This window comes from Mesoplodon densirostris, chromosome 1 (assembly GCF_025265405.1).
Source record: "Mesoplodon densirostris isolate mMesDen1 chromosome 1, mMesDen1 primary haplotype, whole genome shotgun sequence".
Taxonomy (NCBI): Eukaryota; Metazoa; Chordata; class Mammalia; order Artiodactyla; family Ziphiidae; genus Mesoplodon; species Mesoplodon densirostris.
The window spans coordinates 23,563,934-23,579,741 of NC_082661.1; the positions used below are offsets into that span (position 1 = coordinate 23,563,934).

A 15,808-nucleotide genomic window follows, 5' to 3' on the forward strand; every position below is an offset into this window, starting at 1 on the left:
AAATATGTCAGACGTTTCAGTTAAAATATTTAAGACCAACATAGTTTTTAAACAGTCTCTTCAAGGTAATTAGATTATATATAGAGAGAGATCTGCCCTTGGCCCTTATCTAGCGATGGCCATTGAATCTGTTTTTGCTCTGTTACTAGTTCTCTAAGTGACTTAAGTACTTGATGCATCTGTGTTTTGCATTTTACACCGACCAAGGAAAAGTTTGAGTGGGCTGCGGTAGTATGGATGATTTACTCTGGCCCCTAGGATTATTTAATGGGTCCAAAGGCGCAGTTATGCAGGGACCAGGTTACTGCTGAAATATTTTAACTTGAATTCAGGGATGAAGCTACATCCTGCTAACAAGGAAGGAAACATGAATTGGGAGTAGTTGTTTAAGGGTTCTAAGTGGTAGGGTAAGGACTTTGATCTTTGTCCTATAGGAAATGGGGAGCCATAGAAGGTTTGGCCCTCAGTGGATGAATGGCCTTTGGACTAGTTTCCACAGTTAATTCCCTCGATTAGAAAGAAACAAAACATTTGGATGAACCACTTTTTGTTAAGTGTATTAGCACCCTAATATTTGCAATGAACAGAAAGGCCAAATCAACCTTGCTTAATCAACAAAGGGGATTTAGGGTTTGCTTAACAGAAAATAGCTAGCATGTATGGAGCAGATGCTAACACCAGGCACTGTGGTTAAATGCTTAACACTTACTAACTAATTTAATCCTCACAACTCCATGAAGGGCATACTATTATCTCTAGTTTGCAGGTGGAAATCCTGAGGCACAAAGTTCCGTTTGCACAGCTGAATGACAGAGCCGGGATTTGAACTCAAGTAGTTTTATTTCAAAGACCATTCTTTTAATCATTTTGCTCTACTGTCCTCTCTAACTAAACAAGTTTGTGGGTGGGCAGGCTCCTTAGATATCCACATTCAGAGGCTCAAAGAGTATCATAGAATTTGGGCCATCTCTCTCCACCTTTTGAGCCTGTTTTTCCAAGATTGGCTTATCCTCTGTCTCCAGGATATGTCTCCATCAGATCTAGACTTTATTTTTATTCCAACTGCTTACAAACTAACAGTAAAAAAAATAACTTTTTTCTCTCTCTCTAATGATTCCACAGTCATTCTAGCATCATGTCTTACTGATTTTGCCATCACTGATCCAATCACGGTCATCAGGAAAATGGAATTTTCTGAATGCTAGGCCTACAAGTTCACTTCTGGTGCTGAGGGTGGGAGAAAGTAGCAAAGACTGAGCATAGGGAGGAAATTTGTCTGAGAAGGATGAAGATGTTTTTTCAAAGAACATCAAGCTACAGTTGCCAGAAGAAATGTACATAGGCGTTGGGCAGATATAAGATATGGCCAACTTTTATACCAAACCTTAGTTTGCATTATCAACCAAATTGAATTCATGGGCAGGATTCATTTTTTGGCCTCCCCACTTATTCTATGAAAACGTTATCAAACTCTATAGTGTATGGCAGTAAGGCCTGAGAAGGTGTCAGACATACAAGAGCCTTTGGATAAGGACTTCTTTCTTCTGGAATCATATGAGTTCACTATGGTCAATTTTCAAGAGGAATGACAGACTCGTTCCTCTAAGTCTAAAGCACAGTTGAAGCTGAATTGCTGATTGATTGATTGATTGATTGATTGAGAGAACGTGGGCATATATTACAATGGGAAATTTTGAAGTTAGGTAGAATTTTCCAGCCCTGGAGTTGTTGCCAAGGAAGATCGACAGACCTCCTGAATCTTTTCAAGGAGAGTGGATGATCCCTCTGGGAGGATCTGAGCACTGAGCTACACAAAGCCTCAAGAATCTTTCCAGGCTGTTCTTTTACCTTTAGCCTCATACATAATTCTGTTTTTGTTTTGCTCTTTGGTTTTTGAACACGATACCAATGTGCACCACATTGGGCGAAGGGGGGAAGGCGGCCGAGAGCAATGAGCAGGATCTCCTGAAGGAGACAACAGGCCTTGGTCTGAGACATCAAGCCTTGGTCTATGTCAGCCTCTCCCTGAACGCCCACTCCTCTGGAGTTCTGAATGGGGAGAGAAAGGATTTGGAATCCCCAGCCCAGGGACATCTGCTCACTGCCTCCACATTACGTCTGCCTTGTTTCTATCTTCCAGGACAACCACAGAGTCTGAAAACATCATCATTTATGCAGACTTTTTTTCCCTGTTTTATTTAAGGTTTCCTGGGGAACTTCTCAGGGTACAGGTTTTGATAAGCTAAACCCTTAAACACTCATTAACCTGAAGATTAGTGCTCTGGGGGTCTCAGGTGAACATTTTTCCTCTGGAACCTCTAGGGCTTGCTGAGCCTTAGGGAAGTGCTTCTTAAACATTAATGTGCATATTAATCATCCATGGACCTTATTAAAATACAGATTTCTATTTGATAGGTGAGGCCTGAGGTTCTAACAAACGTACAGGTGATGCCCATGCTGCTGGTCCCTGGACCACAGTGAGAGATGCAAAGCTTGTCTGTTTTCTCGCTGCCCCTCATATTTGCCCCATATATGCCTTTTGAACATGTACTATGTTTGTGCTTGGCAAAGTTATCAGGATGCCTGATTCTCCAAACTCATACATATTTGAGAAATTATCCTTCAAATTATCTAATGAGGTAGTTAAATTGTAACTGAGCTACCAAGCATCTCCCTGTCCTATTTTCTGATGACCTTACTGCCTAACCTCATAAATGACAAAGGAAATACGTGACCAACACTTAACTATTATGTCACAAATATGCTGTAGGAAAATCTCTGTCCTGCCTCACAGTACCTATGAGCCTATTCTGGTATCCTTCATCGCATTCCACTCTGTGGACGCGTGCCAGGTGCACTTATAAAACTCTTCTTCCTGTTTCCTTCCCTGCGTCTTTCCTCAGGACATGCATGTCATCAGCACTGATGAGAACCAAGTGTTCGCAGCAGTCCAAGAATGGAACCAAAACGACACATACAACCTCTACATCTCAGACACCCGTGGTGTCTACTTCACTCTGGCCTTGGAGAATGTCCAGAGCAGCACAGGCCCTGAGGGCAACGTCATGATCGATCTCTATGAGGTATGTCACAAGGCACGTGTGGTCTTGAGCCACTGCAGTGCTGGGACTGGCAGTTGAAGTCCCCAAGTTGGCCGTTCCCTCGATCATTTTAATAACTAGCTCCTTATGTGGCCTCATTCCATTTGGGAGAGGGAGGCGGGGTTGCAGAACATTTTTATTGGTTAATTTGCAATCCACAAAACAGCTCTGGGAGGGATTCTTTATTTTATTTTATTTATTTTATTTTATTTTTTTAAATTTTTTATTTTCTTAACATCTTTATTGGAGTATAATTGCTTTACAATGGTGTGTTAGTTTCTGCTTTATAACAAAGTGAATCAGTTATACATATACATATATCCCCATATCTCTTCCCTCTTGCATCTCCCTCCCTCCCACCCTCCATATCCCACCCCTCTAGGTGGTCACAAAACACCGAGCTGATCTCCCTGTTCTATGTGGCTGCTTCCCACTAGCTATTGGTTTTACATTTGGTAGTGTATATATGTCCATGCCACTCTCTCACTTTGTCCCAGCTTACCTTTCCCCCTCCCCATAAAACAAATACCATATGCTAACACATATATATGGAATCTAAGAAAAAAAAAAAAAAAAAGGTCCTGAACCTAGGGGTAAGACGGGAATAAAGACACAGACCTACTAGAGAATGGGAGGGATTCTTTGTTGACCAAGTCCACAGGCCATGAAGCCCCAGAGAGCTTGGAAAGTGTCTAGGGAAGCAGTCACACAATTAAAGGGTTTGAATAAGAGTGAGCCGAGTGTGAAATTTGAAAATAGTCTTGAGGGGCTAATAGGGTGTCAGGGGTGGAGCAAAGAGGCGATGGCAGTGCTCCCTTACATCTCTCTGAAGAAAGAACTAAGAGGATGTCTTTGCATTGCATCAGAAGGCACTCCCTTGTCAAATTCTTTTCCCATTTAGGTCATTACAGAATGCTGAGAGAGTTCCCTGTGCTATACAGTAGATCCTTGGTTATCCATTGGTTATCCATTTTAAAGATAGCAGTTTGCATATGTCAGTCCCAAACTCCCAATCTATCCCTCTTATGTGTATAACTGAATCACTTTGCTGTACACCTGAAATTAACATAACATTGTTAATCAACTATCCTCCAATATAAAATCAAATTTTGGGGCTTCCCTGGTGGCGCAGTGGTTGAGAGTCCGCCTGCCGATGCAGGGTTCGTGCCCCGGTCCGGGAAGATCCCACGTGCCGCGGAGCGGCTGGGCTCGTGAGCCATGGCCGCTGAGCCTGCGCGTCCAGAGCCTGTGCTCCGCAATGGGAGAGGCCACAACAGTGAGAGGCCCGCATACCGCAAAAAAAAAAAAAAAAGATCTATTTAAAATCAAATTAAAAAAAAAATGATTATAGCTAAATATTAAAAAAAACAAAAGACACTCCCTTGTACTTGACGACCTTTCTGACTGCAAAACCTCTATTAGCTAATTGCCATCCTCTCAGAGGGCCAATGCATGAGATAAGATCAATACGTCTTTCTTTTCCTAAAGAGGGGTGAGGAGGAGAAACAAAAAGCAGAGTTTACCAGATTTCCCTAAGGGAACTCTGACCCTTTGTTTCTCAGAATGACCAGCTTCAAAATAAAATCATATGTTGGATCAGTTAGCTTTTATGACAAACACCAACACTTTAATGGCCATTTAAAGCACAGTCAGGTGAAAAGAAAGCTGCTATTTGGGGATGGATTTTAGCCATTTGTCAGTCTTTTGCTATGAAGGATTTATAATGGGATATAATGATCCATTATGAAACATATTCAGAATTTGGGAAGTGCAATCATACACTTATATTCTATCTGAAAAAGAATTATAAAACTTATTCAAATATGTTCCGTCATAATGATGTCATCATTTGGTGAAGGATAAGTTCAGAGAGTAGAGGTTGTTTGTGTAATGAGAAGTAAAGGAATCATATCCAGTATGTCAAAGAAAAAAAACCAATTTCACTTAAGAAATTTAAACCTATTATTAGAATTCCTTTTAATGCTATCTATATACCTTCATCTTTAGGAGTTCTTGGGAATTTTCTTCTAGTATCTAAACTTCTCTGTGTGTATAAAGGCATGTTAACAAACTGTATGCCCATTTCGGAACTCAAGTATTTGTGATGGAAATTATGGTAGACTAGCATAGGATGTAGTTTTTGTGTATATATTTAGAAAAATACGCTGCAAATTTTTTATACATTCACGAGTTTCTTCCACTTCATTTCCTGCCCATGTTCCAGATAAATATAGTATCATATATCTCAGCCTCAAACTGAACATGTATTCTGGAAAACATTTACATATTCTGGTGATTTACCTTCAAATTCATGTAAGGGTAAAATTCTGATTTAGGGTGTAAATTTTAGAGTCAGGCTGTCTGGGTTTAAATCCTGGCCACACCACATATATATATTCTTGAGATAAATCCAACAACTTCTGAGCCTCAGTTTTCTTGCTTAAAATAAGGGGATAAACATGGTACCTCCTTGATAGGACTTCTCTGAAGATGAAATAAGCTAATCTTCTTAAAGTACCATGAACAGTGCCTGAAATACAATACTCAACAAGTTATAGATAGTATAATTGATATTATGTTCCAATGAGTTTAAGCCCCAGAACAGTGTTCTGGTCTTAAAATCTACCCACATTGTTTAAATGTCCAAAGTATTTCCACCATTTTGGATCTCTGCTTCTTTCCATATTGTAATTAGCAGGGCCGTATGACATCCTTTATCACCAAAGCTGTCTTCTTATAAACAAATGTAAATTGCAACATTTCTTTCCTCTTTTGTAAATGTGTTATAAACATTTAAACTTTAAGCGTGTTTTTTTGAAATACCATATGTTTTTTTTTATTAGTTTCTGCTTTATAACAAAGTGAATCAGTTATACATATACATCTGTTCCCATATCCCTTCCCTCTTGCGTCTCCCTCCCTCCCACCCTCCCTATCCCACGCCTCCAGGCAGTCACAAAGCACCGAGCTGATCTCCCTGTGCTGTGCGGCTGCTTCCCACTAGCTATCTACCTTACGTTTGGTAGTGTATATATGTCCATGCCTCTCTCTTGCTTCGTCACAGACCTACTTGAGAATGGACTTGAGGATATGGGGAGGGGGAAGGGTAAGCCATATGATTTCTTGCCTTGATCCAGCATTTACAGTGGAAATATCTTGCTCTGAGAGTGTGAAGTCTAATCAGCTGTCCCACATTAATCACCCAGTTTGCTTCCCTGGTCTCGGCTCTGTCCTTGCTCTCCTGAAAACATTTGATTTTCTGGTTGCATTTTTCCTTCCTGATTATCTTTTCCCCTCTTTTCAAGTCAATGTGGAATAATTTCTCTGGATAATTTTTTTTTCTGCCAAAATAGAGACCATTTTAATTAGTCCCTTGATTATGGAAAAGATGACAAATTTGAACAAGAATGACTTTGTCATTTCCTGTTATTTGCAACTGTTTTCGTGAATGGTTTTCTGAAATCAAAAATAACTAACAGGTAGGGAGTGAGAAGAGGAAATAGAATGACCTCTGGACACGACAAACCATTTTTTGGTAATCTTTATGCTTTCCCTTTGTGTGTCTCTTGCGGTTGACTATCTGTTGGGAAACTGCTGGCTCTTATTATCATCACTTTGAACAGTGGTGTAACTACATTATATAAAGGTGTCCTGCATCCTGGGGCCGGGGAAGAAGAGTCTTTGTTTTATTAGCCTGGCAGTTCACAGCAACTTGAATTGAAATGGATGTGATCAGAACGGCAGTGCCATATCTGCTGATTACCTAGGTAGAGAGAATATTGGCTGACACAGAACCTGGCACAAATGTTCCTTAAATCTGATTGTTCTGATTAGCAGGAAGCTGAAAGCCATCCAGCCTGAATTTCCCAGTAGAATTGCAATGAGTGCTGAGTGGTTAGAGATAAATGAAAAGTAAGAAAATCCATAGATGAATTAATAAGGAGGAGAGATGAGCAATATGCAAGGTGAGGGTGACAGAGTATACATAGAGTACACATCTGCTCACATATGGGGGTGACTGGGGAGGATGGCATGCATCCTTTGCTTGTACGTGCCAATTGCCTGCTCTTCTTATGTGCTCTTTATACTATGTTAACAGAGGCGAGCTGTGTAATGTATGACTGTATGAGTCTGTGTATCGAGCATGTGTATTGTTGGTGAGTCTTTGTGGGAAATGCAGGGGGAGACACAGTTCTCATTCAAATCAATCATTTTATTCACTCACTCCTTGCAACCTTACAACAGATGTGGTTCTCTCTACGTTAGAACTATATGTGTCTATGTGATGAGGTAGGGAAATGTTGGCGACAAAGTGTTGGGGGCCCATCTTACATGATTTAGTTATTGAAATACCAGAATTTCCCCTCAGTGTGAGTTGACCATTGGCCATGGACCCCATTCAAAAGAGTCGAGACATGTGAGCCAGGAAAGTAGGCTACAGAGAAAAAAATGCTAGAGAGTGATTTTTGTTGATGCAAGATCATACTAAGTAGATGATATCTGGGGTACCATTATGTGCCAGGCACTTTATAAAGAACCTTTCATAATTATCTCATTCAGTCTATATGTTCACTTTATGACACAGGGACTATAATCATCACGCCCATTTATAGGAAAATGGAGTCAGAGAGAATGCAATCATTTTTATAAGATTACAAAGCTAATAAGTGGCAGAATTCGGATCTGAACCCTAATATGCAAACTCTTAGTTAGAAACTATTATGTGTGTCCAGAAAGATCAGTATTTTTGCTTGTATTTGATTTTGGCCGAGTAATAACCCTAAGATAGAAGCACACTAAAGAGCAGGATATATAGTATTAGACTTGACCTAGCTATAGAGGAAACCAGAGAGGAAGAAGAAAATGGTCTGAGGAAAAGCCAGCATAAACAGAATCAGCAGATGATTGCTGTGGACCTCTTTGCCATCTTCTGAACCAAGTCCTGAGCCGGCAGTTATAGGTGAATTCAGGCTGTGTTATCCTGTGGCTCCCAATTTTGTCTGGTGGATATATTTGTGCAAGAGAATCCTAGAAATAATTGTCCTAAAATTCTGTCATTCCTGAATAGCATAAATTCTCCAGTGGCACCATGTGGGATGGGTCACAGAAGACAGCATGCCTGATGGTGGCCAGAGCAAAAGAGGTGTGATGAGAGTGTCTGAGATGTGTGATTCTTAGTGTATTCCTGTGGTGTGGGTGATGAGAGTGGGTCTGACAGCTTTGGACAATATCCTCCCTCCTCTGGGGAAGAGGTATCAATTAATGATGATGAAGAGCCCTTTGGCTTAATGGACAACGACAGTTCACCCCAACCAAGCGAAAGGGTTGTGTTGGGAATGAAGTCACCTGGCTGACAAATTCAGAATGCACAGAATGTAGGAGTGAGGCACAGGGAGCTGCATGAAAGACGCAACCATGACTGATGCATGTTCTGTTACACACATAGCATCTTCTGTACGTTATGAATACCTTCTCTTTAAAAGAGAAAGCTCCATAGTTCTGATGATGTAGCTTACACCTTGATTCTTGGGAAAAGACTACCTCTTACAATCCAGCATAAGAGATAGGGAGGAAAAATGGTCTCCCATCCAGGACATAGTTATTACAGGACATAGAATATACCATCTAATTATTTAAGGCTACTCTTTCCGTGGGTAGGTGATGCTGCCTGACCAAGGCCCCAGGGAAGGAAAGAACACTTAGACATTTTTGGCAATGGGTTCCCTGATCTCAGAGGCACCCCGGACCCCTGATGAGTATGCATCTCTCCTGGCTGGGATCCTCTCTTTAGAACAGAAAAATATCCTATCTCCAAAGCCCAAAGAAATCATGGTGATGAATATGTTCTCTTTCTTGCCATTGTTGTTGATTCATATTTTTACTCTCTTCAAATTTTGACACTTCAGATATGTAATCTGAGACAGAGAGGGTGGGAGGAATCACTCCCAATCAGCATCGGAGGCAGAAATAAGCAAAAACTCCTGTGTAAGATCTTCCCAACTTAGCCTCTGTGCAGAACATATGAAAGATCAGGACTGGAGAGTACCCTCTAGAGGTGAATATTAAAAAACAAAGAAGATATCTGGGGTTCATTCTTTAAATCACCAAAGAAATCCAAGTCTCAGCACCTAGCACATTCTAACTCTTAAAAAAGACAACCCTGCTGCATGACTGTAAAGTTACTTAGACATTCTAGGTGCTATATTTCCAGTGCTTAGAATGCATGATAAGTGATAGATATTCAAAAAATGTTAATTGAACAACTATTGAGTACATGTACTAAAGAATGAGTGAAAGGCAACTTCCTATAATGTCCATATATGATATTTCTCTCAGGAAGCTCTAGGGTGAGAAAGAAGTTTGAAGAAGTAGTACTGCCAAAGGGTTAAGTGCCTGGGCTCTGAGATAGACAGACGGGTGTGGAGTCCATTGCTAAGGTTCTCCAGGGAGTGACCTTAGGCAAGTGACTGACGCCATCCAGACTTTGGTTCTTGCATGTGTGAAATGAGGATGTATTGAGTCTACCACTTAGATTCATGTGCTTAGGCTTGCAAAGCCTTTCATGTAGTGTCTGACATTTCTTAAATACTCAGTACGTTTGGGGCACTGTTAATGTTGTTCGGTCTTCTAATGCAGAATTCTACCTATTTCATTAAAAACGAAAAAAAGGACTTCTTGTACAAAGTGACTTTTCAGTTATTAATTTTAATGAGGGAATATGGTGGATTGAATGATAAAACAAAAGTTATACTCAAGTGGGAGACAGTGATGTGAGAGATGATGAGAGAATCTATGAAGAATTAACATGTGGTAAGGAGTGTTAGGAGTACAAGAGACGTTTCCAGGAAGACTGATGCCCTTGAGAAGCTTACCTGGTTGTTGAGAGCAAAGATGTAGGTACCGTCTATACAAATTGGAGGACAGAGAAGAAGAGCTGGGGATAGTCAGGCTGAAAAAGAGGTCCTGGGGCTTCCCTGGTGGCGCAATGGTTGGGAGTCTGCCTGCCGATGCAGGGGACACGGGTTCATGCCCCGGTCCGTGAAGACCCCACATGCCGCGGAGCAGCTGGGCCCATGAGCCATGGCCGCTGAGCCTACACATCCGGAGCCTATGCTCCGCAACAGGAGAGGCCACAACAGTGAGAGGCCCGCGTACAACAACAACAACAACAACAAAAAAAGAGGTCCTGGTTTCTGGAGAAAGGCTTACTGAGCTGGGCCTTGAAGGATAGGTAGGGAGAGGCTTGTTCGGATGCTGTCTACGAGAGTGGGAAACATGATCAAAGAAAGTAAGGAGAGAAGGGAAGGTAGCATTTTGAGGCTGTCACCTTGGGGAATGGTCAGTGTACTGTTGTACTTTGTGTTGGCTTGAGGTTTGAGCTGTAACACTTCATATTTAAAAATCTAATCAAAATGTTATTTTGGCTTATATGATATTAGAGAATAAGAAATAATTACTAATACCTTTGAAAATTCTGGTATCAAATTCCCCCGTATGAGAGGCAAAGAAAGAAAAGTGGCTTCTCAACACACTCAGCATCTTTGTGCAGAATTCAGAAAGGTAGAAAAGCTAATAACAGCTCTTTCCCTGAAGGCAGACAAATTCCCAACAGTGAGATGTATCATCCTCATAGGAATATGTTCCTTGGAACTCTGTGTCTATGTGAAGGCATGTCTTCCAGTAGGAATAGTAGTTTTCCTCCCACCCCCCGCCCCATCCCACCACGGTCCCACCCCAGTCTGCATGCTGTGGATGCAGAGGGAGGTTGTCGGGCAACAGAAACATGTCCCTCATCCTCAGCAGAAGCCCAGACCTTACACACACACACACATTAATACACATATGCATACAGGTACACACAAGTACACACACACACACACATTCCACATTTTGGGCACTAATACTCCTCCCTTGGTATCCAAAGTTCTACAGTAAGAGGGTAGAGGTTCTAGAGACATGTGATGAGACCTCACAATAGGCAAGCACCGAGACACATAGACAGATAGACTTCTCAGGCTCAGGGGAAAGGAACCTTGAATGGCACAAAACCCTAAGAGCAGGCAGGGGTGACCATCTTTGCAGACCAGGCCAAAGAAGCCAAAACAAATAAGAAATAGATAGATAGATAAATAGATAGATAGATAGACACCTCAAATGGGATTTTCACAGGCTAAGTGCCTTGGCAACAAGAGGAAAATAAGAAGACGCTCTCTAGCTCTGTACCTTATTGTGACACATTTCCTCAGCTTTGCCAAGTTTCTATTCCTCAAGATAAACCTGAAGCCCAGGCTGCCAGAGATGAATTACAAAGCAAAGGCTGTCTGCTTAAGTGGCATTTGATAATGCCATGCAGTCGGGGGCCAATAAATTCACCGCTTCTGCAGATCAAATGCATCAGCTTCCTTTTTTTAAAAAAATAAATTTATATATTTATTTATTTATTTTTGGTTGCGTTGGGTCTTCATTGCTGCATGTGGGCTTTCTCTAGTTGTGGCGAGCGGGGGCTACTCTTCGTTGCAGTGCACAGTTTTCTCACTGCGGTGGTTTCTCCTGTTGTGGAGCACAGGCTGTAGGCACGCAAGCTTCAGTAGTTGCAGCATGAGGGCTTCACTAGTTGTGGCATGCGGGCTCAGAAGTTGTGGCTCGTGGGTTCTAGAGTGCAGGCTCAATAGTTGTGGCACATGGGCTTAGTTGCTTCTCAGCTTGTGGGAACTTCCCGGACCAGGGATTGAACCCATGTTCCCTGCATTGGCAGGCAGATTCTTAACCACTGTGCCACCAGGGAAGTCCCAAATGCACCAGCTCCTAAACACGCACAGCCCTGCTCTGACACCCGGGCCAAAAGAGAGACAGGGCAGGGAGGGAAATGGGGAAGGGAACTACTGGGATGGGTAATATTTGTATCCATTCTCTACTTCTTGTAAACTTCTAGAGTGTTGCATGGTTATGACAGTGTCATTTCTCTTGTTTGGGACTGCTGTGAAGGGAAGACAGGTATGACTGCAGGAAAATTCTGATTTATGAAATTGAATCTTTAAAGAATTGGCAGTTTAGTCATTTAAATATGTAACAGCCTCTCGAACATATGTGAAACCAACGTGAGCTTCCCTGGTGGGTAGTCCTTATGGAGCCAAAATAGTGAATAACTATCAGTAAATATTATTTGTAATTAACATATCATTATTAGGAGGTAGAGTACTTCTGGAAGTTTACATCTTCCACATTCATGGGGGATCCACAATGCATAAGAAAGTGTTCTGGCTACTGTTACTGGCCCCAAATGAGGCTTGTTTTCCTAAGTAGTTCACAGTATTCCGCCCAGAAACTCGTTTATACCATTTATTTGCTTAACAGATTTGTTGTTCCAAAGGAGTACAAAGTTGGCTCAACTCTAAATGATCCCAGATGCCAAAACAGCAGGTACAAACTAATGAGGTTTGACTGTGCCAAAAGCAAAGGCAAAACGTGCGTGTTCTATTGATCGAAGCCCAGCCTCTTTGAATTGACAGTCAAAGCTGTATTTGTTGAAAGAATGTTGGAAGTCCAACAGATCTGGGTGTGAACCCCAACTCTCTGTTATCTTAAGCAATTAAATTTTCCTTATGCCTTGGTTTCCTCATCTATAGAATCGGGATAATAGCTGTTATGCAGGTTTATAGTGAATATTGGAGGTTTTACACAAAAAGTACTAGGTATAGTGGTTCATATGTGACAAGGACTGATACTATGGTTTCATCCTTCTGCTTAAAAATTTTCATATTATAATATAAAGGGGCTGAGTTAAGTTAAATTTGTTCAAATATGCTTGCTAGCTTATTCACTTATTCCGTCTGTGCTGCAGAAAGACACTTAATCTAAGTTGCCATTCCCTCATCCTCAAATGAGGCTGATGGTAACTATATCTCCTGGCTTTTGTGAGCATTAAATAGGATACCCTTTGCATAGTGCTGGAATGCATTTGTCAACACATTTCAGACCCTTTTTTCACTGCCCTCAAGTTTTCCTGGGTTGTCATAATTTCAAGCAGAGTCAAATATATATATATATATATGTTTCTTAAGTTCTAAAACGCATGAAAAACATGGCACACAGTTAATCATTTGCTACTGCACAGTTTGGCCACTTCTCAATTGTTACCTCTTTCCTAAGGTATAAAAGAGAGAAGGCAATCATATTTTCAGAGCCAAATAATTAATAAGGACTGTTTATAATAGGAACAATAGTGTTATAGAAGTGGAGGAGGGATTATTTGACAATTTAGGGAAACCACTGCTTCTTTAAGCTTAAAAGCTGTTCTCTTTTGCTCAATATATTTTGGTAGCTTAATAGAGAGATCTTTTACAGAAAAAGAAAAGTAACAGTAATTGGATCCTGAGTTTTAACTGACCTCTTTTAGTTGCCCAAGGCTGTAGATAGTGGAGTGATTTAGTCATTAAGGGCAGGGGCTGTGAAGCCACAGAGCTCTGGGTTAAAATCTCTGATGCACCACTTACTATCTGTATAACATTAGACATTGTGACCTTGGGCAAGTCACTTTACATGAGTGAGCCTTAGTTTCCTCATTTGTGAAACAGAGTAAGTGAGACTTATCCAAAAGGACCATTATAAGAATTAAGTGAGATAAAGTATTTAAGACTATGGGTGCTATGCCTAAAATAAAAGTAACCCGTATTTATTTATCATTTGTCAAGCACAGAACCAACAGCATCAGAGTTTATCTGTAGGCAACAGTAAGCTACTATCAACCTACCTTAGGGGATATAAGAAGCCTCTATCAAATTTGCATTAAGACCCTCATACCACAAGGGGCACGGGTCTGTTGTCTTTTGTCCCAGGGGGTCATTATACACAAGCATGACCCTCACCCTCTTTCCTCCAAGACAAGTGCTCATGGCTGAATTTGACAGTCTTTTTTTTTTTTTAAGTAAAACAAATAGATTTCTTCTCAAATTGATGTATTTTTCAGCCATGTCGATTTTTCCCAGGTAGCAGGGATAAAGGGAATGTTCTTGGCTAACAAGAAGATTGACAACCAAGTGAAGACTTTCATCACATACAACAAAGGCAGAGACTGGCATTTGCTGCAGGCCCCGGACACGGACCTAAGGGGAGACCCTGTGCACTGCTTGCTGGTGAGTCTTCGTATTGGGGCAAAATGTCCCACACGGTGAGGGCTGGAGATGGAGGTTCAACGAGCAGAGGAACATGTTTCCAGGGCTTCTTGCTCAGCTGATGAACAGAAGGGGACAGGGAAGGGTGTGAAGGCAGTGTGTGGAAAAGAATCCTAGCTGTGCGTCTTGTGATTGGACCAAAGTGATAAGAGAACATGAGTAAGTTTCTTGCTCATTTTAAGGATGTTCAGTTGATGCCCAGTTTCTGATGAGGACCTCATATTGTAGTTTAAGGGAGAGTATGATAGTTTCCATCTATGGTGGGGAAATGTACCCTTACTTTCCTGGGAATAACCTGTTTTGGATCTAATGATACATAAATTCAGCTGTAGAATTGATGAACTGAATGCAGAATTGTGTAGGTGTATTTTCCAGTGGAGATGTTTATTCATATTGTCAGAGGAATTTATGCCTCAAACCAAGGTAAGAACCACTGATTTAAATCCTTAATCAGTACTCTTTATAATATGTTCCATTCATTTATGTCATTGTATAAAGTTGGTGTTGGTAAACCATGGCCTGGGGGGCAAATCTGGCCCACTGCTTGTTTCTTTAAATAAAGTTTTATTGGAATGTAGTCATGCTTATTCATTTATATTTTGTCTATGGCTGCTTTTGCTCTACAGTGGCAGACTTGAGTAATCATGACAGAAACTGTACAGTCCACCAATAAGATATTTATTATATGGCCCTTAAAAACAAAAGTTTGTTGACCCCTGCTTTGAAGTATGGCTTTTTAAAACTTGTCTAACATTTGGGCAATAAGTAGATCAGATCAATGTATTTATGTATTTGATTATATGATGGTTTCCAAGAGAGGGATCAAAAATGGGTCTTGCCTTCAAGGAGTTTGCTGTCTACCTGAGGGGGAATAGATTAATGAGTGAAAGGTTATAAGGTCACATCTCACTCCTCTTAGTAGCTCTGGGGCCTGCCCTGTACTTGACACGTGAATAGTTATGAGTGAATGAAGAAGGAGGGGAAGAAGAGATTACTTGTAAAACAAAGAATCATTAAATGCTAATTTCTAGAAAACAATTCCAAAGTTGTATTTAAATGCCTGAAAAGGAGAGGCCAGTCTGTAAAGCTAGAGGAGACACCTCTTAGTTTTAGTAAGAGGGGCTTGATTTATATCAACATTCCCACCTGTCATACAATCCCAGCTTTAATGTTTTGCACACTCAGCGTGCTTCTTCCTATCTCATGAAGTCTGAGCAGTCACTTTGCAGGTTCATCTCCTACAGCTGTAGGCGGGTCACCCTCCCAGTGGAGAAGATGCCAGCAGCCATAGCTTGACCTTATTAGTTGCAGACGATATCACAGTTGTCACCACGCATCAGGGGAAGCAGTTTGAAATTGAGCCTCCCACTCAGCTTCTATCCTTATTACTGGCAACTTACGGGGGTGGAGTGTGGGGGAAAGCCATTTATTAGAGTAAGTACACAAATCCAGTTGCAGAGTAAGTAAGTGTAACAGTCACTTACTGAATGCCTACTCTATGCAAGACATGCTTCAGTAGCCTTTTAAAGACATGCC

At 41.1% G+C, this 15,808-nt stretch overlaps 1 protein-coding gene across 7 annotated transcripts in view; it reads left to right on the forward strand.

The window, feature by feature from the left end:
• The window catches only part of SORCS1 (sortilin related VPS10 domain containing receptor 1), a 572,111-nt gene that overhangs the window by 432,908 nt on the left and 123,395 nt on the right, over positions 1–15,808 (forward strand). For all 7 annotated transcript variants that reach the window (XM_060099829.1, XM_060099837.1, XM_060099849.1 and 4 more), the window contains exons 9-10: positions 2,904–3,083; positions 14,087–14,233. In XM_060099829.1, the coding sequence (XP_059955812.1) occupies positions 2,904–3,083; positions 14,087–14,233 (327 nt within the window). The remainder of the gene's footprint in view (positions 1–2,903; positions 3,084–14,086; positions 14,234–15,808) is intronic.